The sequence below is a fragment of the Maylandia zebra genome, linkage group LG5, assembly GCF_041146795.1.
Source record: "Maylandia zebra isolate NMK-2024a linkage group LG5, Mzebra_GT3a, whole genome shotgun sequence".
NCBI classification, from domain to species: Eukaryota; Metazoa; Chordata; class Actinopteri; order Cichliformes; family Cichlidae; genus Maylandia; species Maylandia zebra.
The window spans coordinates 25098002-25125662 of NC_135171.1; the positions used below are offsets into that span (position 1 = coordinate 25098002).

At 40.5% G+C, this 27661-nt stretch overlaps 1 protein-coding gene across 4 annotated transcripts in view; it reads right to left on the bottom strand.

Moving 5' to 3' along the window:
* kcnab2a (potassium voltage-gated channel subfamily A regulatory beta subunit 2a) overlaps positions 1–27661 on the bottom strand; it is a 99780-nt gene that overhangs the window by 46492 nt on the left and 25627 nt on the right. For 2 of the 4 annotated variants that reach the window (XM_014412909.4, XM_014412910.3), the window contains exons 2-3: positions 14802–14966; positions 10556–10597 (exon numbers count right to left, since the gene is read on the bottom strand). In XM_014412909.4, coding sequence (XP_014268395.1) covers positions 10556–10597; positions 14802–14878 — 119 coding nt within the window. In that variant the 5' untranslated portion in view covers positions 14879–14966. Of the gene's footprint in view, positions 1–6266; positions 6542–10555; positions 10598–14801; positions 14967–27661 lie in introns of those variants that run through there. The other 2 variants (XM_012918494.5, XM_004548575.5) reach the window with 2 other exon arrangements.

The following is a 27661-nucleotide window of genomic DNA, read 5'->3' on the forward strand; positions in this document are numbered from 1 at the left end:
TCAATGGAAGGATGTACTACTCGAGCCTAGCATTCTGCTTCCAAACGGCAGCTATACTGATGAAATTGCCTGGCAAATTTTATGTATTTAACACGTGCATTGAAATTATATCACAAAATCCACTGACATATAAAATGCAAAACAGGCTGCGACTGGAGACCCATTTTAAGTTATCTACGAGCACTGTGACATCTCTGAAAATCCACAGATCTTAAGACCAACAAAGACCATCGCTTTCGAGCAAATGCCACTCAAAGTTAAGCATTTGATGGTCCTGTCACACAAATGCTGAGGAGTTAAACTGAGCTTATGAAACAGATGGTTTGTATTTTATTCTTGGCTGCTGATTTGCTGACCCTGAATGGGCTGTATCCCTAGAACATAAAGCAGTATAATATTATCAGACAGTTGTTAGTAAATCCCCAATCTTGGCATCCTGACAGGCCAAACCTTTCTCTGCCTGAGAGCTCAGTCTATAAAAATAAACTAAAAATATAGTGCATGATAGCTCGCAATATACACAAATGTTAAATATTATCAGCAGAAAACAAGAAAAATTACAAGATTCTGAGGTAAACTACAAATCCATAGGCTTGAATAAGTAGACTAAGGCAGCAGTGGATATAGAAACTAAATAACTGTTCTAAAAAGCAAAAGACAAACCAACAGAGCAAAGCATAGTCACATACCTTTAGCTACTACAACCATGACAAATATGTGGAAAAGGCCTGGAAGTGTCCTAGCATAAAGCAACACAAAGAAATGTGCTCTGAAGGTTTAATTAAACACAAAGTAAGCTGACAATTTTGTCAAAGCTGAGATTTACATTTTATAATACCGCAACACCTGCAAATGAGCACCCAGTTTTGCTGCGTTTCTGAAAAGTCAGTCAGGTGTGTAACAGAAAATGTCCCCATGCATTAAAGTTGCAGCAATCGCAAAACCACAGAAATGTACTAAAAGCTTCAGTGAACTTTCAGTCTTTACTAGGATAGGGTACCCTTTGAATGAAAAACATTTTTGGTTAAGCATTTCCAAACCATAGAGGCACACAAAAATATGCGTGTAACACTAAATGTTAAGTCTTATACCCATCATTATTCCAGCTGCCTATGGACCTGGAGTGAGAGATTTACCAGGAAGAAATGGTCGTGGTTCTATGAGAACATTTTATTTAGATATGAAATTCAACAGTTTAGGATTTGTGTGCCAAATATTGTTCTTAATTTTTAAAAGGATGCAAAATGACTACATCCTAAAGTGTCTAAAACCATGAGGACTATCTCTTGTCACTACTTGGTTTTTACTAATCCCTGGCAGCTTTAACACAAATGCAAAAACACTTTTGCTGAGATAGTTAGGACACAAAATAGCGGAGAAAGAACAATGTGAACGGAGAAGCATAATCACTAAATATTAAAAGCAACACATTTGCAAGGTTTCCAGATAAGTATGATGGAGGAGGGCCACAGATGTCAGGCGGTTCCTACCATTTAACTTGCAGAACAGTAACAGTAACGGGGCGGTGTTATTAGGAATGAGAGAGTACTCAACTAGAAAGGAATCAGTCAAAATAATCCTGCTTGTAATAACAATTCAAAACACGTTCTAACAAATAGTGAATAACTAGAGAGGCTATATAAAAGTAATATTGTCCAACAGGGTAATGATAAGGCTTGCACTTACTTAATTTAAGACTGCTCTTGACAAACATCAAAGTTCAAACTGACAGCTTTTATACAGAGCTATTCTACGGTGCTTTAAACAGCGAGCCACATTCACTCAAGACTACCTTCTATTCTCACACCACACACCCGCAAACAAATGACAACAGGGGCTTCAATATTTTGAGGACGTGTTGACATTCAGACTGAACATGTGGGGACCGACCCACTGACCTTTCAATTCGTGGTCACAGTCAATATCCTGGGTCACAGCTGTTCCCTTTATTGATAGAGGTAACTTTTTATTCTGCTCGTAATTCTATAAAAGTAGCTCATTATGTTGTGGCATAAATCACTCAAAGTCTTTGAATACCAGCTGGTTACTGCGTTGGATCTATACTGACAAAGCTGATAATCAGTTATTAGTAGACAGAAGAGTAATTATCTACGACAGCCTACATACTAGATAGCTGCAATGCTGAAAATCCATATGATGACCTTACTGTGTTGCAATATGGTATTGTTAAATGAAGAACTTTCAATACCAGATATTCAAAAAAACATAATGTACTAACATGTCACAAGTTATGGTCTTTAGCTGGGTTTTGCTGCTATAAATGACTATTAAATGAAAATATAACATGAATCAAAGCAAAAGACAATTGTGTAATCCCCGGCATTCTCACTTCTTGTGCCCACGCTATATCTCTGACTAGAACATTTTGACAAGCTGTCAGACTAGGCTAGCTGGGCATAGCTCAAAGAGGAACTGGAGAGGTCACTACTGGAAACCAAATCCATATCACTCCAAGTACCGAAACAACAGCTGCTATCCCTGTGACTGTAGCATGACCCTCATCAAAGAATTGAGTCTGTGAGGCAGCGTGCTTGAGGTAAAACAGTTGATGAACAGGTTAATCTTCAGCCTGTTCATCTCCCTCCAGCTGCAGCTGTGGATACGAGCCTGTTGCTAAATTTAGAACTTGAGTAGGGGATTGCTTGAAGAAAAACGTCACAGATGCCCGGGCTGATACACATGCCGCAATGCCCTGAAATTGAGAACAAAAATAAGCGTTTAGACTGCCTCTGTGCAGATTTGCCTTTTCATCACCAAAAAGGTTTGTGCATGCGCATGAGAGGAAAATAAGTGAGTGTGTGGGTTAAGAATGAGACACAAATGTTTGGATATCAAAAATAAATGGTTTATAATGCTTTGAGGCAAAAGAAAAGAAATTACCATTACTGCCAGCACTGTGATATACCTCATCATAGGCTGGCTTTTTAAATTGCTTTAGTTATCTGTTGTTCTGGTTTTAATACCAAGCTATGCTTAAACATTTTTTTAGACAGACATTAGCTGGACATAATGTTCAGCAGTGTAGGAGTGCAAAGAGTGATGCTCTCACTGTGCTCAGTGACTGAATTATAACATCAAGTGCAATGAGAGGCATCTGTGCTACTGTTCAACTTCACTATGAAAGTGGAACATCTCCACCACCTAGTGGGTATCTGTTGCTATTAACAAAACATCTAGAAGAGTGTTTTTACATGACTGAGGTGGACAGCAATGACTACACCGAGATCTGCTTTTCAATTTTTTCCAACGATGGGAGAAATTTGATATACACAAAAATAAAATTCTTGTTTTTTTTCCCCTTTCAAAAAACTTCTGCAACGCTCAAATTAAAAGAGTTGCATAGAAATCATCTTTAAACCAAACACTTAAACTGCTCATTAGTGAAGCTGGATTCCCCCCCCTTCATTTTAGAATTGCATGCTGAAGTGGTTGACTTAGTGTGGCTTTAGTCTATCTGGTCACAGTAGTAGATAGAAAAAATAGATAAGTGGGAGACTGAAGTTTGGCATTTATAAGCAGTTTTCCTAAGAGAAACTACAGACAAACATTCACCTAAGAAATTTTAAATCTGCCAAATCTATACAGAGGGAAGTGACTGATACAGCATTACCTGCATTACCTATGCCTACTTTTTAATACGGTCTTGACCTTACTGTGTCAGTGATACACTTTTATCAGCTTTGATGTCAGTCTGCCCTCTGGTGGCCAACAAGTGTTCAATGTGGCATTAATAAAATAACATGTAGCACAGCATTTTTATCCAACCGATTCAATCAAACTGTTGTAATTCACAACAAAAAAAGGTGAAAAAAAAAAACGATCCTCCATATCAAATCAGAAAGGTTTACTGTACATCAAGAAACAGTTACTCTCAGGTATGAACCCCCCAGTGGATGCCAATACTATGTCCATTAGTATTAGGTCACTCCAGAAATCTATACTCATCCAGTGAACCTCCATATAGCTCCGTATACACAGGCTTCCTGTCTCGCCTCACTGAGCTCAAGCTGGCTCCTTTACCCACTGGCTGGCTCTCAGTCCGAGGACATGAACGCTAGGGAAAGTTTTCCGGTGTCCAAATGGGCCTGCTGAGTGGTAGTATTACGTTTCAAGGGCAACATAATGGAAATGGAGTAACCTTTTACCTTAAGTTGAAATGCACAATATTGACAACTTTGAGGAAATCCCCATAATCAAGATGAACAGTAGTTCATTACTGTTAGTAAGGATATTTGAACATATTAATAGTCTATTGATTAAGACCATAGATATTTGTTAAATTAATTTAAACCTGGGAAAAATAACAACCCCACCCTTGTCTTGTGATGAAAAACAATCCACCCTTCATTAGCATTCGACTGCGTGAAGAGGGATCGTGTGTACAGATGTCAGAAAGTTAAGAGTAAGAACAGTTTAACTGTGATGCAGTTGCAATGCTGGCCTGCCTTATTGGCCACACACCTGAAATAATGATGAGTTTGAGTCAGAGGTTGTGTGTACTTGCTGACCCAATTACACTCCTAATTACAGGAATTGCAGGAGATCACAGTACAAGAAACACAGTATTCTGGCAGGATTTCCTCTGTCTACTGAGATCCTGTTTAACCATTCATATTGATTCAATACAACAGCACAAATAAATAAATCCCACAGATATATTTCAAGACTTCTGGACTGCACACAATATAAATAATAAAAACAACAACAACTCATATAGTAATGCTACAACTTACAATCAGTACCGATGTTCTTTAATCCTGATACTCAAAGACTTGCACACGCCGTCTGCATGACTAAACTCCCTGTCTACATGCATCCTCGCAAAGCTGCAGCTAAGCCTGTCATGGATCAGTGACTGACTTTTACACAACACGGGGGTAACTACAGGCAAGGTAACATGCCAGATATGGTGACATACAACGCTACCTGAAGACGACAGTAAAACCTGCTCACCCCAGGCACGGTAACAGCAGCCAGGCATAGTCACTGGTCAGAGTCAAAAACAACAGCAGCCGTGCCTGAGTGTGATGAAACCTATCCGTGTCCGCGACAATAACATCATCAGCTTAACAGGCCATATTAGCCAACACAACAGCCGCTAAACCGGCTGCTGTCAGCCCAACAGTCCAGAAAATAGTTTTCTGTCACTCTGCAGACGGCACGAACAAAAGGAGCGAATGGTCCAAATTTTTCTTTTTTTTTGTCTTCCTGTTACAGCTTTTAGAAGTGCTTAAATAAGTAAGCTTACACTTTAGAAACAAAAAATAAAAATATTTCTAAAATTTAAGTCATGGCCTTCTACTTTTGTCAGTCTGTGGACCAACAGTGACAAATATCAACATTTGTGTTACAAGGCCTGCATACAGTGTTGTTGATAATCTGATAATATTTTGCATGGTACCATATATATTAATATTTAAAGCTTTTGTGATGTAGGATGGATTTTTCATATACCACAGAAGGTTTAAATTGTTTAGATTAGGGACATCATAGAAATTTTAAATTGAATTTGAAATCAGCATTGTCCTCATGCCAAGAAGGCAGTTGTCACTTCACACTGAAACAGACTAAGGTAATATTATTACTCTATAAACATTTAAACCTGCAATTTAATACGTTTTACCCAAGCCAAAACAAATACACAATGTCAAATCAAATATTAAAAAGGGCAGAATTGGCAACTCCAGGTAACTCTGAACACACTTGAAGTAGTTACTTATTCATGTTTGGCTTGTGAGGCAGAGTTCTCTGCACAGTCACCAGGAATGATTAACAGAAGAAGAAGGCAAAATATATGTGATCAAGGGAAAGGAAAAGGAAGTCTGAGTGAGATTTTAAGGGGGCAGGTAACTCCTTACGGAGCAGTCTGTCCTTCCCATGCAGTTGGGCAAATATGCCACCGACCTAGATTATTAAAATAAAACCTGAGCCCCAGTACCTTTGCATGAATGCAGCCTGACCAGAGGACACAGCAACACTGTGCTGCTACTAACAAAGAAGCGGCAGATAAACACTTTCTAAAGACATATACGTTTGTGGTGACAGAAATTCATTTGTCTACTTAAAAAACTTCGACAGAAGCACTAGCAGCTATAAGTTCACACACACACACACACACACACTGACACACACCTGATCTGTCTATTCCAGCTGCAAAGCTGCTCTTACCTGCAGCTTCTCAGCACCCACCACTGTCCCAGTCTGGTGAGTATCTCAGTCCCTCTCAAGCTCTGCTTCTCTCTTACCTGTACTTCATGCCTGTCTGATAGGACACACACTCCTCCAGGGCAAGGCCATTCATCTTCAGGAAGTCTTCCATGTTCTTAATCTGAGCGGCGACCCTCTGTTCCCGGAGTCTCTGCAGCTCGGCCTGATCAGTGGGCCTGACCGGTGGCTGATTCAGCCCTTGGTCCGAGTGGTAGCGGTTGATCCCGCTCCGGATGCTCTCGCTGTATGACATAGACAGCATCTTGCCACTGCCGCTGCTGCTGCTCTTCCGAACACCGCTGCCTGCCGCTGGCGGTTTGGTGATCTGCAGGTTTTCAGGAGGACAGTAACTGGACTTGCGCTTGCCGGGAACCCCCCGGGGGGCACCGGTGTACCCTCCCGCAAACATGCCACCCCTCCCTCCTTCGCCTCCTCCTTCTGATGCTGAGGCAACTCGTGCAGAGAAGAATAAAGTAGTGACACGGACAAAGCTGGCAAGGGCCGACAGGGGACAGCCACCTCCTTAAATAGCACCTGCTCCCATAAAAAAAACAGAACTCCTGCTTGGGGCAGCACACGGCCATGCATCCTGTAATCAGAGTCGCACAACATAGCCAGCACCACCCTCCCCTGACAGGTTTACAATGGCAGGGTTACACAGGGAGCATTCAGGTGACTTGCTGGTGATTAAGGAGCAGGACGCAAGAGGGCACATGCTCTCTGCAAAAGAGGAAGCATTTAAACATGCACCAAGCAACAGGAGGGGGCACATTCCTTCTCCAACTTCTTGCAAGACTATTAAGGAGAGCCAAGCTTTCTGAGTAGCCCACAATAAAGTTGAGCACATCACTGAAAATAGGTGTAAGCAGGAGATCAGGACTGGAATAAAATGTAAAAAATAATTTGAAACAACTGCAGAATATACACATGCCACAGATGCTTAATATAAAGCTGGGATTCATTGAAGGTGCTTGAGATTAGTTTAAGGCAACTCTGCTCCCCTTGGAAATACACAGTCCTCCTTCCTCATCCTCCATTCAACTGCTGCATCATTCAGATCTTAAAGAAAAATATTATGCTGAAATTAATCAACAGGGGGCAGCACTGCATCAAGTCCACTATCACTACAAGAATGTAACTTAATGCCAAATGCACCAGTCAGCAATGACCACAAAGCAGTTTTTCTCAGTAAAAGCCACGTATCACATTGTCAGACTGAAATTTTATATGAACATTATTGCTACATAGGTCTGAAAGCAGGAAACAACACTAGATATACACAAAACAGCAACGTGGTAAATAAATGGGTGCTGAAAAACATTTTTTTTTTAAAAAAGGCAAAAAAAAAAAAAAGTAATTTAGTGACATTTAATAGGACAAATAAATAAACACTAAATAAAACCTACAACACTACAAACGGATCTTTTCTGTATCCTTAACTACATTCTGTCTAAGTCATTGTACTTTCTCTGTTACCCCCACCAAAAAAAAAATTTAAAAAAAAAAAAAAAAAAAAAATCACATTTCACTGACAAATACACTTGAAGAGTAGCCTCCTTGCATCTGGACACACTTTGGCGCAAAGAACAAACCCTCATTCTAAAATTAAAATTTTTTAAGCAATAATCTCACACCATATACAACAAACTCAATAAAACCAACTAATCATCGACAAACTCAAAATCAACAATAAGTGAGATTTTGATATAGTTTTTTTTTTTTTTTAAATGTCAAATTGTTGACACCATTATGATATCTCGGGCTCTTCCCTTAAACTACTGGTTTAAACTACTAAGACATAAATATAGGAAGACAATTCAGGCTAGGCAGCATGCATCCACACACCCACACACTCTTCAGTCCACGAACCCCTCACACACACACAGAACACACACGCACTCGTGTGATCATGAGTGCAAATCTTTCCTCAAACTCACCCGATTTCTTGAAGGTCGGCTCATGAGCGAGGTTATGGAGTGCCAGTCTGCTCTTATAAACACACACTGCAGACAGCGATGGAGCAGGTCCACCCAAACTGGGAGTGTCTTACTAGGAAACGTCTAAACCAATTAGTGAATAAGCGAGTGCATCCCTCCCCTCACCATTTGGACCTTCGTCTATCACTGCAACCAACACCTCTCCTCTTCCCCTCCCTGTGAGATCTCATAGAAGAAATCCATTTATGTCGTTTAGTGGCCCGTCTTGTTTCTGCTCACCGCAGCAAATAATATCAGCCCTGAATTATTCACCAAAGCTTTTGCACTAAAAGCCTCTGATTGTTGTTCCACAGGAAAGAATACTAAGAGCTGGACAGTAATGAGTGGCTGAGTGTTGCACGCACACAAAACATAAACACACACACACGCACACACAGTCAAGCAAACACAGACTATATGTGTATGCACAGAAAAGAACAAACCACCGGGCATGTTCAAGTACTCTCTAACAAAGGCTTTATGAAAACCACACCAGTTAAGGACCCTTGCAGCATCTCTCTACATCTCAGTAGCCTTGTGCTGAGTCCAAAGGCAAAATTAGAGGGTGCTAGACTATAATGACCGCCTGAACACAGAACTAAACAATGATATCTGTGTCTGCCTTACAAAGAACAAGGGAACATGAAATTTTAGGTCTAAAGTTCAACTTTAACACACACAATTGTGGCAAACACAAGTGATCCACATCAATATGCTGGAAAAATATGCAAATGCCTCTGGATGCATTCTTTCTGTACTGTGTAGTCACACATTTTTCTGAAAAAGCCACTATGAACCCATCTACCTGCTGAGCTACTTTGGCATAATGACTCCAGTTACAAATCTGAATAGCACATATTCTTAGAAAGTCTGTAATGCATGCTTAAATTAAACATTTACATTTTCTCTTTCAGTCAACCATCTTTACCTTTACCAGGAAATAACTCAGTCCGCTAAACACTGTCAAATGCTTTAAAACAAGACAGATCTTTTTCAGTTTTGCTGCGTTAACAAAAAGCATGTTCAGTATATAATCATAGTCCAGCTCTGGACTGGCTAAGTCTTATAGTAGATGCAAACAGTATGCACAAAGTAGAGCTTGTGCTTGAAATGAAGAAAATTTTGACACATTAAAACAGAGCAGTCATGCACTAGTGGATACAAGGAAGTTTTTAACAGCTATACTAATCAACAGCATCAATTGTGTGTAGCAGAATTGTTATTATATGACTACAGAAACGTGACAATTAATTAATTTGATGTTTTGATGACAACAGTGAAGACTTAGATATTGTTCCAAAATCTCAAATAGGTATTCAACTGGGTTGAGATCTTAACTGTGACTATGAAAGTCACATTATTTCCATTAAACCATTCAGTGACCTTATGAATGTGGGTATTCTGGGTTCCAACAATAAAGGTTGCAGAGCACATCTGTACCACTGTAGAAGTTGTACTAGCCATCATGGTCCTTAGTCCTGCAGTTTGTGTGCTACAATGTTGAGATTACTGACAGGAATGAAACTTTCTTTCCCAGCATAAGGCCGTTTGGCTGTCAGAGTGATTGACAAATGAAGATGGGGGGCTTAATCAATACCCTCACATAGGCCAGGGGAACAGCTAGAGGGACCATTTGCACTTTAAAAGGACAGAAATGTAGAAGGCGCCAAGATAAAAATCCGATAGGGAGCTCATTACAAGCACATCCATATAGTCAGGGGTTTTTATAACTGGATCAGCAGAATATGGCCTGATATGAGACCATAAAATATGATCCTACAGTAAAGCAGCCTAAATACTGACCATCTAAAACCTCACTACTGTCGGAGTGAGTACCAAATACCATCATCTCTGCATCTATAGCATGTGTTTTTTAGACTAAGGCGCATTATGTTCAGCTCTTAAGGGTCCAAAAGAGGTTGAAGAGTATGGATGGAAAAATTATGTTGTGCACAAAGTAAAAAAAAAAAAAAAGGCAGTAAAACAAACTTTGTAATTGTATGTTGAAGCTTGAGAAGTGAGACTGTGGGTGTCACTGCTGAGAAGAAAAAAAAAAGAAAGGAAAAGAAAAGAAAAAAAAGACTAAAGACCAGTATTGTCGATTCAAAGGTTTTATGCGCAACCTTGCAAAGAAATCCATCACCACCCCTATCAGGTTTAAACTGGATAGTGCACTGCCAGCTAAATAGTAGATGATAAGTGTTATCTACTGCAGAGGATGGATGTATGGTTTTAAATATCAGAACAGCAAGTCTCTGCAGCAAGGTTAATATTATAGTAAACTAAGAAAAAAAACCCCATTTACACTGCACACATAAGAGAATAAAATAATGTCAGACACACAAAGGTACCTGTAGAACTGCAGCTGTCGTTTGGGGCTCCCATAACGAGCGCTGAAGATAGCAAGGGAAAGGAGGAAAAAGGAAAGCTTTAGTTAATAAAAGCAGGAAAGGAAAGTAGTGTTAGCAGTGGCAAAGAGTTAGATGCAGACACTAAGATGGTGTTGAGTGTTAGCCAGAGAGGGAACAAAAGTAAATACTGCATTATAAGGAGCTTTCCCAATACATTGTTTGTTCTATATGTTGGCTCAATGAGGATATGTATACAGATAATGTATAACACTCAAATTGAGATGACGTTATTAATGCGAGTTCGAGGACAAAACATAAAACAATCATAACAAATTCATACTGTAGCTATGTACACATACAATACTTAATGCTTTATTTTCTTTTGAGTCCAGGCAACATGACTTACGCCTTGAAATAAACTGTTCCCAACAAGTACCAGGGGAAGAAAAACAAACCAAAAAAACCCCCTAACACACACAATATAGTTTTATGAAACAACTGAACTAGAAGCATTTTTTACTGCGGGGCGATCGTGGCTCAAGAGTTAGCAGTTCGTCTTGTAATCAGAAGGTTGCCGGTTCGAACCCTGGCTCCGACAGTCTCGGCCGTTGTGCCCTTGGGCAAGACACTTCACCCGTTGCCTACCGGTGGTGGTCAGAGGGCCCGGTGGCACCTCTGTCAGTGCGCCCCAGGGCAGCTGTGGCTACAATGTAGCTTGCCATCACCAGTGTGTGAATGGGTGGATGCCTGAAAGCGCTTTGGGGTCCATAGGGACTAAGTAAAGCGCTATACAAATACAGGCCATTTACCATTTTTGATTAGTATATATTACAATTTAGTTATTTGGCCAAAGTAGTAATTACACAGTAACCCTTCACCAGGTTTAAAATCATAAATCATTGTTTGTTGGGAGCTATATGGAAGCATTATGCAGGAATGCATAATGAATGTGTTTGCTTAATCTACATGACTACATAACACTGAAAAACCATGTACATTTTGTTTTGTTGTGCAAGTTCATATTAAACAAGTACTGATGAAAAATAAACACCGTTTAGTAAAAAATATATAGATGTGCTATCAATATTTCATCAGTGTAACCATGGCATTACTTTACATCTATCATCAGAAATAAAGCAACACTAATAATGCAGCTGAAGTTGTTGCTCCATTTTAAGCCATTAATTTAGTCAAATGCAATACTTATGCAGTGACTCTTATTGATGATTGTGAAACTGTGGACGTGAGCTAGTACAGGTGAAAAGCTCAAAGGCACAGCTGCGCTAGTTAGAGACCACAGTTAAACTCAGTAAAGACAAAAATGGTAGGTAAAGATTTCCTCTCATCCACTTCCACTGTTCCATTACATGAATCCAAAAAGTGCTCTTTAACTTCTGTGCTGTGCAGATCGCAGAATATTACAGCTCCTGCATCCTATCAGTTCATAATGAATGCAATGTTAAATTCACACAGAGAACTGATTAACGAAAATGAACAAATGAAATGCTTGAGTATTTGGCGCCACTTGCTGGTGAAGTTCCATAGTACATGATAACACACAACTTAGTCCATTAGAGTAGAATAGAATAGATCTTTATTGTTACACTGTTACAAGACCAATGAAAGACAGTTTGGCATCTCTCCATTAGCAGTATGTAGATTTTTAGATTAAAATCACTTCAATATAAAAAAGATAAAAGATACAGATATATATTAATTCTGTGTGTGTGTGTGTGTGTGTGTGTGTGTGTGTGTGTGTGTGTGTGTGTGTGTGTGTGTGTGTGTACACCCTATAGCACAAATTAGGTGTCCATTTCACTTTAGCAGAGGTGTACAAGCCATTTTTAGAGAACAGTAAAAGGTTATATATGCACACACATATTATACAGTTGTCAGAAAAGGTTTACATACACTCATGCTGGGCATGAATGTTTGGTAATTTGGGGTTTTGGTGATTTCTTTGAATTGTTCTCTTACCATGGTGGAAAGACTGTTCAGCATTACATCTTTAATGACTTAAAAAGAAAAAAGAAGAAGAAGAAGAAGAAGAAGAAGTGGGTGCACAAGTCTGAAAATATTTTGGATTTTCTCTAATCCACACAGGGTCAAAAGTACACATACAGGGTCATGAATACATCCCCACTGTTTAGCAAGTTGCTCCTTGACTGGACAATTTTTGGTATCTGTGGATGCATCGGAGAGCAACTTAATAAGTTATTATCATGCCCAAGGATATTTTGGCACGCAGACTGGAGCAGACAGGGATTGAAACACCAATCTTCTGATTAGTTGTTCTACCACCTGAACTATAGCCACCTCAGCAGTAGTATTTGTAGTCCACAAATTTTCAATAGGACTGAGCTCTGGGCTTTGTGAAGGTCACTCCAGATGGTTAATGTGAGCTTGCTGAGCGTAGCGAGCCAGAAATATGCTAGAAGCTTGCTGAAGGCTACCAAAGGTGTTTGGCTCCTATGGGACATATAACCAAACATTAGTGGGGGTGTAGTTATACTTTTGACCTTGTGTGGATTAAATTAAAATCCAAAATGCACCTAACTCTTGCCTTTTAAAGTCAATTTAAAATGTATGCTGTACACTCCTTCCACCTTCGGAAGAGAACAGTTCAAAGAAATCATTAAAGCTCATTCATGTCCATGATGAGTGTATGTAAACTTCTGACCACAACTGGAAATACTGGTAACTGTGTACATGCATGTGAAATGGGGGACAGTTTGTGTACCGTAAATGTCGGGCTATAAGCCGCTACTTTTTGCACAAGCTTTGAACCCTGCGGCTTTTAGTCAGGTGCGGCTTTTCTATGGATTGTCCGTGATTTTTGTCATATCGTAAGACGATTTGTTTTGTGTGTTCCGCTGTTGTACGGCACTACGTTGCCTGGCGGAAGGATCGGGGTTCAAGAGTGGTATGTTAGTCACATGTCCGTCCGCCAGGCAACGTAGTGCCGTACGAAGTAGCGCGAAAAACAAACTTCAAAGTAGCGCTACGCGTTCAGCGGGAGTCGTGGATGATGAGCGGCGATAAACTTGCAAGTTATGCCCAAAAAGCAAGTTATGCCCAACTCCACCGGTGGATTCTGACAGCGTGGAAAAGTGTGAAAACATCCACGATCACCAACGGATTTTGAAGGGCTGGACTGCTGCATGATGGAGAGGAGGACACCGCCACGGCCCTTCTGAGGGTGTTCGACTCTGACAATGAGGATTTCTTTGGTTTTGAAAGTGACAACGAAGGAGAGAAGAAGAGTGGATGACGAAGCCATCATGAGCCTGTTTGTATCCGACACTGGAGAAGAGGACTTTGGTGGTTTTAGTGCGGAAGAAGAGAAAGATGGTGGTGAATGACTGACTTTTCTTCTTGTTAAAGCTGTGTCACTGCACCTGAGCCTAAAAGGTAGGCCGAATCTATTGTTCTGGTGTGCTGTAGGTTATTGTTATGTACTACATGTGCAAATATGTACCCATAACTTGTTTTTCAAAATATTAATAAAAGTGATGTCTCCAAACAGCCATCTCTTTCCTGACAATTCCCTTTGTGCATATTCTCTTACATATGATAAGTCAACATTGAAACACCTGCGGCTTTTGGTCAGGTGCGGCTAATGTATGTACAAAACAGGATTTTCCCCTGATTTTAGCTTGTGCGGCTAATATTTAGGTGCGCTTTATAGTCCGGGAAATACGGTACTTACTTTCTCGGTAACAATAACACAGGCTACAGATTTTAAAGAAAGCGCAAGTGCCTTAAACCTGCATTTTTTCTAATAACCACCATAGGCGAAATCTGTGTTTGCAAAAAGATTTCCAGTCCTATAGAAGTGACTAATTTTGGTTCATACTAACTGAAACACTGTTCATTTTGGTAAAACTGTTCATTCTTTGTGTCAGAAAGAAGAATTACCCAAGCTTTAGCTAACTTGCGATTAACAAATTGTAAGAAAATGAGCAAGTAGCTTGACTTTCAGCTCCGCCCCCTACGTCACACCTGATTTTAAAATAGCCAGATGGCAAGAGTGAAACCACTCATCCTGAGGCTTTACAAACCAATAGGTGACGTCACAGTTTGTCTTTTATACCGTCTGAGGGAATATGATTAAACGCCCACAGGTAAATCTTTCATGTCTAATATCTATACTAATTCATACACTTAATTTGACTGACAAACATGAACTTACATGTGACAAAATGTGTTTGCATCTGTCTGTCTGTGTTCGCATCCATCAGCTTACCTGTAGATCATGCCCGGTGAGCCAGTCTGTCGAAGGGAGAGGCGAGCGGGGGAGTCTGTGGTAGATTCAGGATACATGGAGGCAGGAGGGAAGGGGGATGTGGCCAACCTGCCGGGGGTGGAGTTCTTTCACAGGGACCACAGGGTCTATCACTTCTCAGTGCCTCTGAAAGAGAGCAAGCGTGTGCACTGGTTATTGACAAGCTTTTTGTCAACATTAGAATAGTAATAAAAAAACAAAACAAATAAACATAAATAAATAAAATCCCACCCTCATTTAACTGTAAAGCCATTACATCAGACTGAGACTTCATCTCAGCAATTCAAATGTTTCAGATATCCGTTGCATGTTTAAATTGAAGCACACAATTCAGAAAACTTTAGGTTTTCTAATCAGAAAATGAACTACAATACTGGCACTCTTTTAGCGATAGTAATGCCAGTAACTGGCCTTATTCTTAATCAGCTCCCTTATAGACCAATTATCTATATGGAAAAAAAAAAAATGGCCTAGACAGTTTTTCAGCCTCAGTACAAGTCTTTTGTTATCTCTGTGTCTGAACACATTTAAGAAACAGAACAGAAAAGAAAAGAGTTCCATGTGAATCACTGCCGTGATTTTGATGCGATTGTTTTGCCTGTCAGTGTCAGAGAAACATGCCAACATTGATAAAAGGAAATGATGTGCGCTGTGGCATACAACTGATGGACTATACAGAATACCATCCGTAACTGCAACACTGCAGTTCATTTTATTTTTCCCTGAATAGCTGAATATAAGAACCGCATGCTTGGGTTGTGTACACTAAATAAAACACATAATCCACAACATGTCACATTTCCAGCTACAGAAGCCTATTACACTTGTTTGACCACCCACATTAAAAGACTGTATGAGGTCAAATAGATTTTATCTGAAACCACACACCCCTGAAAGAATCAGGAGGAAACAGGTTAATTAAACAAAGGCACACAAGCCCTCCCAGAACAGCAGCAGCACGTATAACTGGATAATGACCTTGAATGATCCAATTAGTACGTCAGTTGAGCGCTGAAGCTGGTTGGTGTATCGGAGGTAAAACGTAGTCACGAATAAACACCTCTCCAGATCCGATTTGCCCCAACTATCCCATGCCAAGTAAATGTGCCACTTTTGCTTACACTTTGAACCCAAACCTAGAAAACATCCTGTATTAAGTAAAACAAGAATCTTAACAAAAGTAAATGGCCTGTATTTATATAGCGCTTTACTAGTCCCTAAGGACCCCAAAGCGCTTTACATATCCAGTCATCCACCCATTCACACACACACACACATTCACACATTGGTGATGGCAAGCTACATTGTAGCCACAGCCACCCTGGGGCGCACTGACAGAGGCAAGGCTGCTGAACACTGGCGCCACCGGACCCTCTGACCACCACCAGTAGGCAACGGGTGAAGTGTCTTGCCCAAGGACACAACGACAGAGACTGTCCAAGCCGGGGCTTGAACCGGCAACCTTCCGATTACAAGGCAAACTCCCAACTCTTGAGCCACGATCGCCCAAAGTAGCTGGGTAAGCCTGACACCTCCAATTTTCACAGGATTTGTTCTCAACTACACCACTAGATGGAGTCACGTCCTCATTCTGTAGACATGAGCTGAATGAATAAACCACCAGACCAATTTAACCTCTTTATTTTCCTCCAGCTCAGTGATACAAAGTGAATATCCTAACAGAGATCTTGAGCAATCAGGAAATGACCAGTTCATACAGCAGGATAATTAAATGCTCCTAGTCCTTTGATAAAATACAGTAAAAACTAAGGCCGAGAAAACGAAATGCACACACACTAACTCCTTAGTTCATCAACCTGCTTCGTACTGTACATTTCAGTGTTCCCTACAGCAAACCACAGCTGATTCACTGCTTAGAGCAACTTGATTCTATGAATAATTCACATGTCTGTTGGAAAAGCAGGCTATTGCTGTAAAGAGGTCTGTAACAAGCGAGCTGGGCAAAGCCTGGGTGGGTTGTTATGTATACACACACATTGAAATTAACAGCCATTACCGTAAGTTAAAAACAAGAAAGTATTTCACATTGACATCATAGTCTGTGATGAAGAGGAGCGGCACTGATGTTAACCCAGTTTTCTGTGGACATAAGAGGGGTATAGAGGAGGAAGCATCTATGTCACCCTGACAGAGCTGTGAGCGGAGAACCTCACGTTACCCTATTTCACCAGTGGCTGCACTCACGTGACTCATGGCTCGTAACGGACATCGTAATGTTAACGTGAAGGTGACTTTCTCCTCCCATCAATTTCCCAGGCAGCGAATACATGTCCCATGTTCACAAGGACGCGTTTAACGCTCCCTGCCCATTCATTTCGATCATGACACAGTGGATCACAGGTCATTCCAGCTATCGGATGATGATGATGATGGCATGACCCTGATGGGCAAAACGCATGACAGTAGATTTACTAAACAGCACAGCAAAGTCCTTGGGGATCATCATCTCTCACTGATGTGGATCAGAGGACACATTGTTTTGCACACAACCCCATTGACTCGGATTGACAGCCAATAAATACATGTTGCATGTAAGATGATTATCAACATTTAAGTTTTCCAGCAAGGTTGAAGGTAAAGAGCATTTGTAAAAAGCCACTCCGATGCTATTGCAGTCTTATATTTTGCAATATTTGACAAGCTTAGGACAAAAACATTATTTAAGAATATATTATTGTACATTATATGTTGCACTAAGTGGAGAAGTAAGAGTTTTTCAGTTTTTCCACTCTAACCTTTACAGCAAACAGCTTATGTGATTCTCAGAATTCTTTGAGAGTAGTTTGGAGTTTATATGAAATAATAAACAGAAATCAGATTGTTTTAATGGTTAGAAAGGGAAAGAACAATAGCTCCATGTAGGAACATCATCATCGTCAAAGCACTCATATCTTACTGGCCATAACTCTTACTGTAACAATGAATCCAGTCAAACCCAATCAAAAATTAATGAAAGCAACGCTCCATTCTAGGAGTCTGACCTGTATACAAGCACAAATAGCAAATGCCCATTAAGACAAGAGCAAAACATTCGTAATTCAGTTAACCTTTAAAGCAAGCATCACACTTAATGCAGCATTTCAGATTTTTTAAATCTATGACAAATGCTACATCGCAACACAGTTATCATTGTCAATTACAATATGAGAAGACAGGAAATTACAGCAGTAATCAAATCTTTAACACCGAGGACAGGATATAATGCATGCTGAAGACATCAGTGATCTGATCCACTCAGACACAATTAAAGTAACAATCATAACAATAGCACAGAACTCATGCATACCTGCTGTGTAACAGTTATTCAGACAGTTGGTAGCTATTCTAGTTTAGATCAGGATACCACTGTCTGGTTAAGCCTCCAAATTTTAATGTAAAGCAATTGCAAGCTCCATTACGTCACAAAACAAACATTTGTGAAGTGATGTGATAGAAGAGTGGAACAGAAATTACTATGCTTTGCTTTGTTCAATAAACATGGGAGCAGAAATAAGGAACAGAGGTTTGACTTGTAGTTTTATGTAGTTGGTTATTATATATTAAACCCATTAAGAAAATACTTTTACTGTGCGACTGTAGCAGATTGTAGAGCAATGCACCAGTCTCTCAGAGATGCCTGTAGAGAGCTGCAGTTGGAGAGGATGCTGCTGCTGACTGCAGCAATGCGGTACACTACAGACTCATCCAGGCTCAAGTTAGAGGGCTCGGATTTGCTGCACTAATGGGCCAAGGTGCACTTTGCAGATTAAAACTACAGACAAGGAAAGAGTGTTAAAGGAGAAAAAAAAGGAGGTGATATTGCAGAAAAACTGTCCCATTTCCCAGATGGCTCTTGTTGTAACATGCGAGATTAGACAAGCAAAGAAACTGTGGGTATGACGAAGTCTGGAAGTATTTACTACGATTGCTGTCAAGTCCTCTCTACAACCTTCAAACTCTAATACGCTCCTGATAAAATTCCTGCTCATGCCAAGTACATTTGAAACAAAGGAATCAATGTGCATTATGAACAAACAAAACAGACTTCCTAGTTTGTATTTGATCTTTTCAGTGGTGCCCTGTAGCAAGCAGCAACACACCCACACCAACGCAGCCCCTTGCTTTTCTGATGCAGTGTTTCAGGTGATCTCAACACTGCCTGAAGCATCGATAGTTATGTGTTTTCCAAATACATGTTTACAACAGTGGTGGGACAGACTATTGATACGGGAATATGTCTTATGGTTTCCTTGTGCAATATTTATTAAATACATTGCAGCGACAGTATGGATGTTTCCTTTTAAACAAATTTCCCTGTCGTTTTGACAAAACCCAAAATAAAATTATGAAGAAATATTTCATAACCCCTGATGGCGATCAAATTAAATTAAGCAACCCATGGTGAAGAAGAAACTCTCAGTGGCAAATAGCAAACAGCATGGGAAGCTAATCACAGAGGTAATTAACTGAATTCATATATTACAGTTGAAAGATAATGGTAATGCACACAAACAGACACTGTAGCAAATAAATACATAAAAAAGGCAAAAGTACTAATTATTTATTTTTTAAACAAATACTGTGATGTATTACAATAATTTTGGGGCCTATACTGACTATACTGAGTCCCACAGCTAGTTTCAAATACAGGCTGACCAAACCAGGGTTTTTATCACTGATACCAATATTTGATGATATTAGCCAATATTTTTCTGCTTCAGACACACAAAATCTAAATAAATTACACATTTTTATGTGTAGTTATTTATGAGGCCTTACTAAGATAACACAACAATGCAGTTTAAAAATTATTTTATTTTGACAAGTTGTGGATTACTCGTTTGAGTCCCTCCTACCACTCTGGGTAGAACCAGAACTACCGCCATAATCTGTGTTTTGCTGAAAACTGACGGATTGACAGATTTGATAATAATTTTATTATTGCTCAGTGCTTAAGTGCTCAGACTTGACGTAGAAGCTTCCATGTTATGTTCAGCCCAAACATGATGTAAAAGAGGCCAACAAAATGACTTCCAGAGAAATGAAGTATTCCAATCATCCATCCTCTTCTGCTTAGAACAATTAAGAGTTAAATGTATTTTAACTGGTAAATATTTATTTTAGCACTGGTTACAAAAATCTGCTAATGCTAAAATATGGAGAGAGGTTGTGGTTAGAGACTTGAGACTGAAATGAGAGATGGTGCCTCTTGTGACAGACATCCATCTACATAGCCTCTCTTAAGCTGGCCTCATACACCGGTCTTTTCCAAACAAAATGCAAAATTGAGTCACAAAAGGCAGTTCTTCATGCTTTCCATCCATAAATCCACCTACACCCAGCCTAAGTGAACTCCCTCTTGAGACGGGGCTTACGTGAGCAAGGCAAGCAGGCAGGCATTGCTGGCCTGGAAAGCACAGTATAGTCCTGTCTAGTATGTTGACAGCTGCAGAAAACACACACACACACACACACACACACACACACACACACACACATATATACAGAACCGAGCAGATGGCTGCGGAAGAGGGAGACAGGCTAACAGACGAGAACTGCCGGGGATATCCTACATGGGAGATCAGTCAGGCAGAGAGAGAGAGAAAAACTAACCTAACCTTGTTCTCCGGCAGGCTACAAAGAGGATTCAGATGGAATTTCCTCTTCTTCTTCAACGACATGCATCAAAGGATGAAAGTCAAACCCATATTAAAGATGTGAATCCATGCTAGTGCATCATCTTTACCCTCATCATCAGAGAGACAGTTTATGATTTAATAAATGGCCTCCTCTCGGTTAAGCTGTGGAGGGCCCTTGATTACAGAAACAGTGCAGGTCACTGCCTGCCAACTGGGAGGGGGGAAAAATAGCTAAGGCAATTTGCATAAATAGCCTATTTATACAGCAAACTTCTGATACAAATCCTCCTCCCCCCAGTTAAAAGAAGCTAAAAGAGCAACTGAGAGCCCTCCTGTCAGGAGTCATTAAATTCTAGGACAGCTGCAGATGTTGTCCACGCAGACATTTCCCACATATTATGGTTAAATTTTAAGCCATGTCCATCATCAGCTGCTGTGACTGGGCCTCAATAGATTACAGTTTAGAGGCAACTGTCTAATATAGGGCGTTCTACACTCAAGTTATAATCTTTAAGACTTGAATTCTATCAAATCTCAGTTTTGATACTATATATGGTGTTCGTTTTTATTTCCAGCAAAAGTCAATTACTGTTTTTCACTGGCATTGGCCAACGCAAACACTTTGGTCAAACACAGGTAACAATAAAACAACAAAAAGCAAAAATAAGATTGATCATTATGCTTTCACTGCTGTAACTGAACATAAATTAGCTGTGGATTATCTGAAGTCAATTATGTACCTGCCACTACCTGCTATTGTACAGCATGAGACATATAGTGCCAGGCTGCTTTTATCACTTACAGCATGAAGATGAATCAGCACTTTGTATGTCTCAGCTCAACATTTCCGTTCCTTTGTGCTGACTTGTAGTCTATCCCCAATATGAAAGCATAGTGCTACAAAAGCTCCCACAGAGATACTATTCACTACAAACACAAGTCAGGTTTTCAGACCATCTGTGAATATGAGAAGAATGAGCGCAATACTGTGAGGCTAGTTGGCGAAGGGACTGCGCAGCTAACTTGGGCCTGTGAACCTGTAATGAAGCATTTGTTAGCACTGCAGGGAGAGAACATGCTGCAGTGAACCAGGAGCACAGTGAAGAACACTGCAGTAGAAATATGAAACTACCGGTAGATTTTTATTGTTCTCAGTCCAACCCGGCTCTCCCTCTAGAAACCAAAGACAAATAAATCAAATCAAGTTCAGGCCTGGAGAGCTCAGTGTGATGTGAGGAAATACCTCTATTTTGTGCCAGCTTTGCTTTACATCACAACACTTGGTATTTGATGCGTTAATGTCCGAAGAGACCTGACCAAGCAGGAGAACTACAGGCTGGAAAACTGCTAACCCACACCCACTTCAAAGCACAGACACATTGAAATGACTTGTGTCCTTGCTTTTCTGGAAGGTTCAAATACTTCTGACTTGCCTTTGAAGACAAGTGACTCCAATATGATCTTAACATCTATTCACTATGTACAGCCTGCCAGCCTGCCCTGTTTTGGGTTTTTTTTTTTTGTATCCTTGCTCAAGTACTCAGTTGATATCAGGGCTGTCTGCATCACTGCACTCGTAATGACACATGGGCACAGGCAGGCTGTACAGAACAGTTCAATATTTAGTTCTGCATAGGTGAGCAGAAAACATTAAGTCGTCACAAAAACATAACTGGGCAGAACGACAGGGAGGAGGTGATCAATACTAAACCTGGGCAGTTGTTTGGAAAGCCCACGCAGCAGTTAAAAGTATAATATAATGACACCAGAAGATTAAGTCTTCACAATACATGCAACTTAACAGACTATACCTGCACAGGCACTCTACTACAATACTCTGTGCACACTCTCAGTGGCACACCTAATGGCCTTGCTTTTTGCTGATGCAGCCAAAGAAAGACACCTTAACATTTCTATTAATAAATACTGCATTGGCTTCGTCCAAACAGAGAGCAGGTCTTAGGGTGTAAGGATAAATGATAGATAGAGCCTGAAGTCACAGCTCTGTCTTAGTTAGAAACTAAAAAAAGAGACATTCACTGGCTTACTACAACAGTATTCCTTCAAATATAAACCCAGAGAGAAGACCAATCAGAAATCTTCAGAGGTTACAAGGTAACATCATCTATGGTATAAACGCAGACATAGTAACAGTAGTTGTATTTAAGTTATCTGCTCGGTGCCTACGCAGATAACAGAGTAGCTGATAGGAGCTGGTCAATATCAATCTTCGGCTTATTCATTTTCCATTTATACAATTATGATGGTAACTGAAATAAACTGCTAAATAATTCAGACAATCTTTTATGCATTTTCTTAATGTCTTCCCTAGTGTCCAACCAATCTTCTTCTAGTTTAACTATAGAGAGAAAAAAAAAAAGTTTAAAAAAAAGCGAACGGCATCTACACCAACACAATATACAGGTTCGTCCCTAGTCATCACATATAAAAGGCCCTGATACCTCTAGTTTTGTATTTTCCAGCCACAGAGGAATAAATTGTCTCCCTCTGGGAGCTTCCACACCACTCTGACGGATGCTTTTTCTAACTGACAGGGAAAACAAAGCGAGCGTGGTCCAGAGTTCCAAATGAAATCTGGCGCAAATGCAGCAAGTGGCTGTCGGCTCTATGAACAGACTGAGTGGCCCCAGCAGGAGCAGGCCTGCAGTGATTAGAAAGCAACACACACACACAAACACATACACCTTCTGGGGAACAGGACAGAATAGGGAAAAACGCTGCCTGACAATAAGGAATTAGAAAGGAGGAAGAGAAAACTGCAGTCGAGTAGAGATTGTAGGGAAAGCTGAGGAGACACCGGAGAAAAGACCGCTCCAAGGAGACTCTTTCCTGTAAAACATCAGCGCTATGGATCACTCTTCCCACTCAGATGTTTGACTCCCGTGGTAATGATTTACACTAACGTGACTACTAGGGTTGTTCGATATAACGATATATATCGGATGACGATATAAAAACGTCTATCGTTTCATTTTACGCAATCGTTTGTTTCGTGGTGTCGCAAAATAAACTGTTTACGGTAATATTTTTTCATTGTTTTGATGGTCACTGTAGTGACTATATTAATTTCTTAAAAAGTTCTCTTTCTCATATATTTAATATAACCACACTACAGACAGACAAGCGTTTGTTTTTATAAGTTGTCATTAGCAACAACGACGGTAAAACCACCGTGCGTCCGCTTGTTCCACATAAACCTTTCACATTAAAGCTCAAGATCCTGTTGAGACTTTTCAAAATAAACTGAATCACGTGAAAGACGCAGAGTGCTTAAAGATGAGAAGCAAAAAAAAAAAAAGAGTCGTCAGGTGCTAAAAAAAACAAACAAAAACCTTAGACTCAAACGTTAGAACAGGCGTTTTCCCGCAGCACGCCGTGTAATAAATACTCACAAAGAAAACGGCGGCCGTTACAACTTATGTCTAAAAATGTATCGTTTTGTGCATTGGTTAAAACACTCGACTCCAGCTACACGACGCCCAGCTGGAAACACTTCACGCAAGTCGAGCTTGTGATTTATATCATTATCGGACGATAGATGTCATATCGGGATATGAGATTTTGGTCATATCGCACAGCCCTAGTGACTACTAAGCACAGTTGCCCAAGGTTTCCACAAAACATTACCAGAACACACAATTCCTTCATAACATGGTTTAAAAAAACAAAACAAAGAAAAACTAAAACAAATATTTATTATCATGGCTTATTTCACAGATCACATGCTGCTCTCGAGACAGCCAGTTCAACTGAATATAGTAAAAGTGAAGCACTTGTGTTCAATGCCACTACGAATCCAACACAACCTGAAATGAAACCCTAGCCTGAGGTCCTGACTGGGCCTCTCCAAAGGGAGAATCGTTTTTGTTTGTAGCATAGACTGTATACCATGACTTCACGTATCAGGGCTCACAAAATCGCTAGCCCGACCTCCCGGGGTTACCAAAATCTAACTCAGCCCTGCCCGTCGGGCTATCATAGGAAGGAAAATATATGTCCATGCTTTTGCATTCTTTCGCCAATGTAGCTGGGTAATTATGCCATTGGCAACTATGAGTCACTGTCAATATGTGACATATTGAAATCGCGGCTGAATTTGCGCTTGTTTTTTGCTTTCACTTTCACTTTGTGATCGCGCAAACTGTGTATAGCATGTGTAAAGACAGATGGATTTATGCTGGTATTTTAGTTCTGCAGAGGCGAAATAATAAAGGTCAGGGTGAAGAAGGGACAGCCAAAAAAAAAGCCTATCACAAAACAGAAAAGTTATGACAAATCAGACTATGAGGCAAAAAGAAAGTGCAGCTTTTTTGGTTTGATGGACAAAAGAATTTCTGTGGCTGGAATATGAAGAGCTAAATAACAATGTTCTGCCGGGTGTGTTGTGAGTTTCCCTCGATATCCGAGTCGACAAGCGCCTTTGTTACTGGGACCAGTAATTTTAATAAAGACCCCATCAGAACCCATGAGAAATGCAAGAAATGCATTGTTGCTCAGTCTGCAATATCTTTCCCAGAACAAACACCAATTGCAAAAAACATACTAAGAATAAACAAAGCACAACAAGAACTCCTGAAAAAGCTGTTTAGAACAGCGTACTATGTTGAAATGACTGAACTAACATTGCAAAGACGGCTAAATTTTGCCAAACTTCAAAAAGCAAATGGCCTAGATCCTGGTTCCACTTACCTCTGACCCGTGACTTCAGTGGAAATTTCAGATTCAGGATCTGACACAGACTGATTCATGTTCTACACAGTTCTTACAAATTCATAGAAATTTCTGTTCACCACCTGGGTCTGGGTGCAGTTCCCCCCTCCAGGGGCAAGGGTACCTAGACCCGGTTTGTAGAGTACGCTTGGGGAGTGTGATCGTGTGTACAGCGTCTCTTTATGTCTGTCTCCACGTTGGTTGAGTGTGGAGTGAGTGCATATGAGAGCATGAGGGGGGGAATGGATGTTTGTGTCTGTGTGTGCCTGTATGTCTGTGTCTATATGTCAGGTTGGGTATCAGACGCCACCTCTCTGGGGACACCTCAGGCCCTCCAAGGTTTGGAGGCCTATCTCCACCCACCACCACTTCCCCTGCCGGTGGCGGACTCCCTCAGGTGTCGGTGCGTTGGTGGTTCTTTGTGTCTGGGGGTGGGCGTCCAGGTACACACCGGCTCACTCCTTGGCGGCCGCTTATCGGGGCCTGGAGCCTGGGGCTCGCTCGGGCCCCTTCGGAGGTGGGGTGCCCCCGGCCTCTCGGCCTGGGGCTCGGTCACTCAGGCACAGCTGGCGGCCGGCGGAGCTCATGGGCGCGTCACTGCAACTCCCCCTGGCTTCTGCTCCGCGGCTGCTGAGTGAACCCTCATCTGGGACTCTCCTCAGCTCTTACTGGAACAGTGGCGCGGCTGCCCCTCTGTTGGTCTTCCTTGGTCTCTTGTGTTCTGGGGGCCTCTGGATGTCTGGAGTTTTGATCTCCTCCATACCTGCTTCACATCCTGGAGGACGGGGCTGTGGCCCCCCCACACTCCCTAGCAGATCGTTACATGGAGAAACCTTTGGAATACAAGCGCGCTGATCCACACAGGTATGCACACAGGTGTTCACTGCTCGTAGACCCAAATTACACCTTTCTTGGCTGCTACTTCGAAGCACATCTGTCCTGCGTGCTGCACAACAACATTGAATATTTAGTATTTACTGCTGTTTACACTTAGCTAGATTAATGCGATGGTGTTGTGTTTAGTATGTTGCTTTGTTTTGTTTTTTATTGTTTTTTTTGCTTGTTTTCTATTCTCTCAACAGGTGATCCAGGAGATTTTTATTTTTTTTTCTCCCTCCCTTTCTCACTGTCCCTCTCCCCTTCTGTTTTTCCTTTCCTTCCTCTTTCTTTCTCCCTTTCCTATCCCTCACTCATGTCTGTCCCGTCTATAACATCTGAAAATAAAATATAATAAATAATAAAAACAAAGATCGACCAAATGGACCAATACGGCAATGCCACGATGATCCATTTGGCAAAGTAAATCCATTGGGTATCCTTGTTGGTCTTCAGACAACAATTCTGATGGCTAAAGAACCAAATGGGACAGGCAGGAAAAAAAAGAAAAAAGAAAAAAAAAAAAGAAATTTCTGTTCAATTTGAACCAAGTATTTGAGTTGATGGTTGCAATTTTTATACAACTGTTGTAATTTGATTTTAACAATTTTTTGATTGATGCTTTGTTTCCTTTACAATATTGTACTTTGATGTATAATATACTTAAATGTATAATATTGTAAAGGAAACAAAACATCAATCAAAAAAAATGTTCTCTTTTTTTATTCAGGCTACTTAAATTTATTTTGGGCTAACAAAAACTGAAGAGTGCCCGCCCGAAGGGCTACCAGGGATTTTGAAATTTTGCAAGCCCTGCGTATCGATTTGTGAAGTCTGGTTATGAAGTCTCAACTTAACTGTCCAGTATTGTCACCATGTCACAAACAAGACCCAAAATTAGTCATTGAGACTAATAAGGAAATTGTTATATGGAGGTTTTAGAAAAAGAAAAGAAGGGTCATTTTCTCATAGACTTCTACTCCTTTCCACAACCAGATGTGTCATTAAAAGAACTTTGAGCTAGTTTAACTGTTCATATCTGGAGGCTGCATTCATTTTTTATTCAGAGTGTATGGCTGAGAGATACACTAGAGTAGATTTACTTCTATGCTTAGGGTCATTTCTGTGTTAAATCTCCCAATTTCTGCTAATTTTGAACTGGTAGCAAACCATCCTGGCGTTGTCCAATAAATGAGTGGAACTCAATTCAGTATGTTACTGCTACTTTAGTAGAAAAAGATGCCTTTCTTTTTCTTCCCTGCATCACTCCAACTAGTGCAAGGTCACAGCAGAAGTGAAAAAGTGTAAGAGGAAGGTGACAGTTCTGTGATATTATCTTGCATTAATTTTAACATTTCAAACGACTCTAAATGCATTTTTCACACATTTCATGTCAAGTCCTGCCATGGTGTTAGGTTGTGCTGGTTATGGTTGAGCATTGCACAGGAAGCAGAGCCTCCACACGCCTCCCCCTTAACTGTGATACAGCCTAGCTTCTGCTCGCTATTGTCAAGTACAGAACACTGACAGCATGCATGTGTTAAGTTTTAAAGTTTGAAATAAAATAAGTTTATA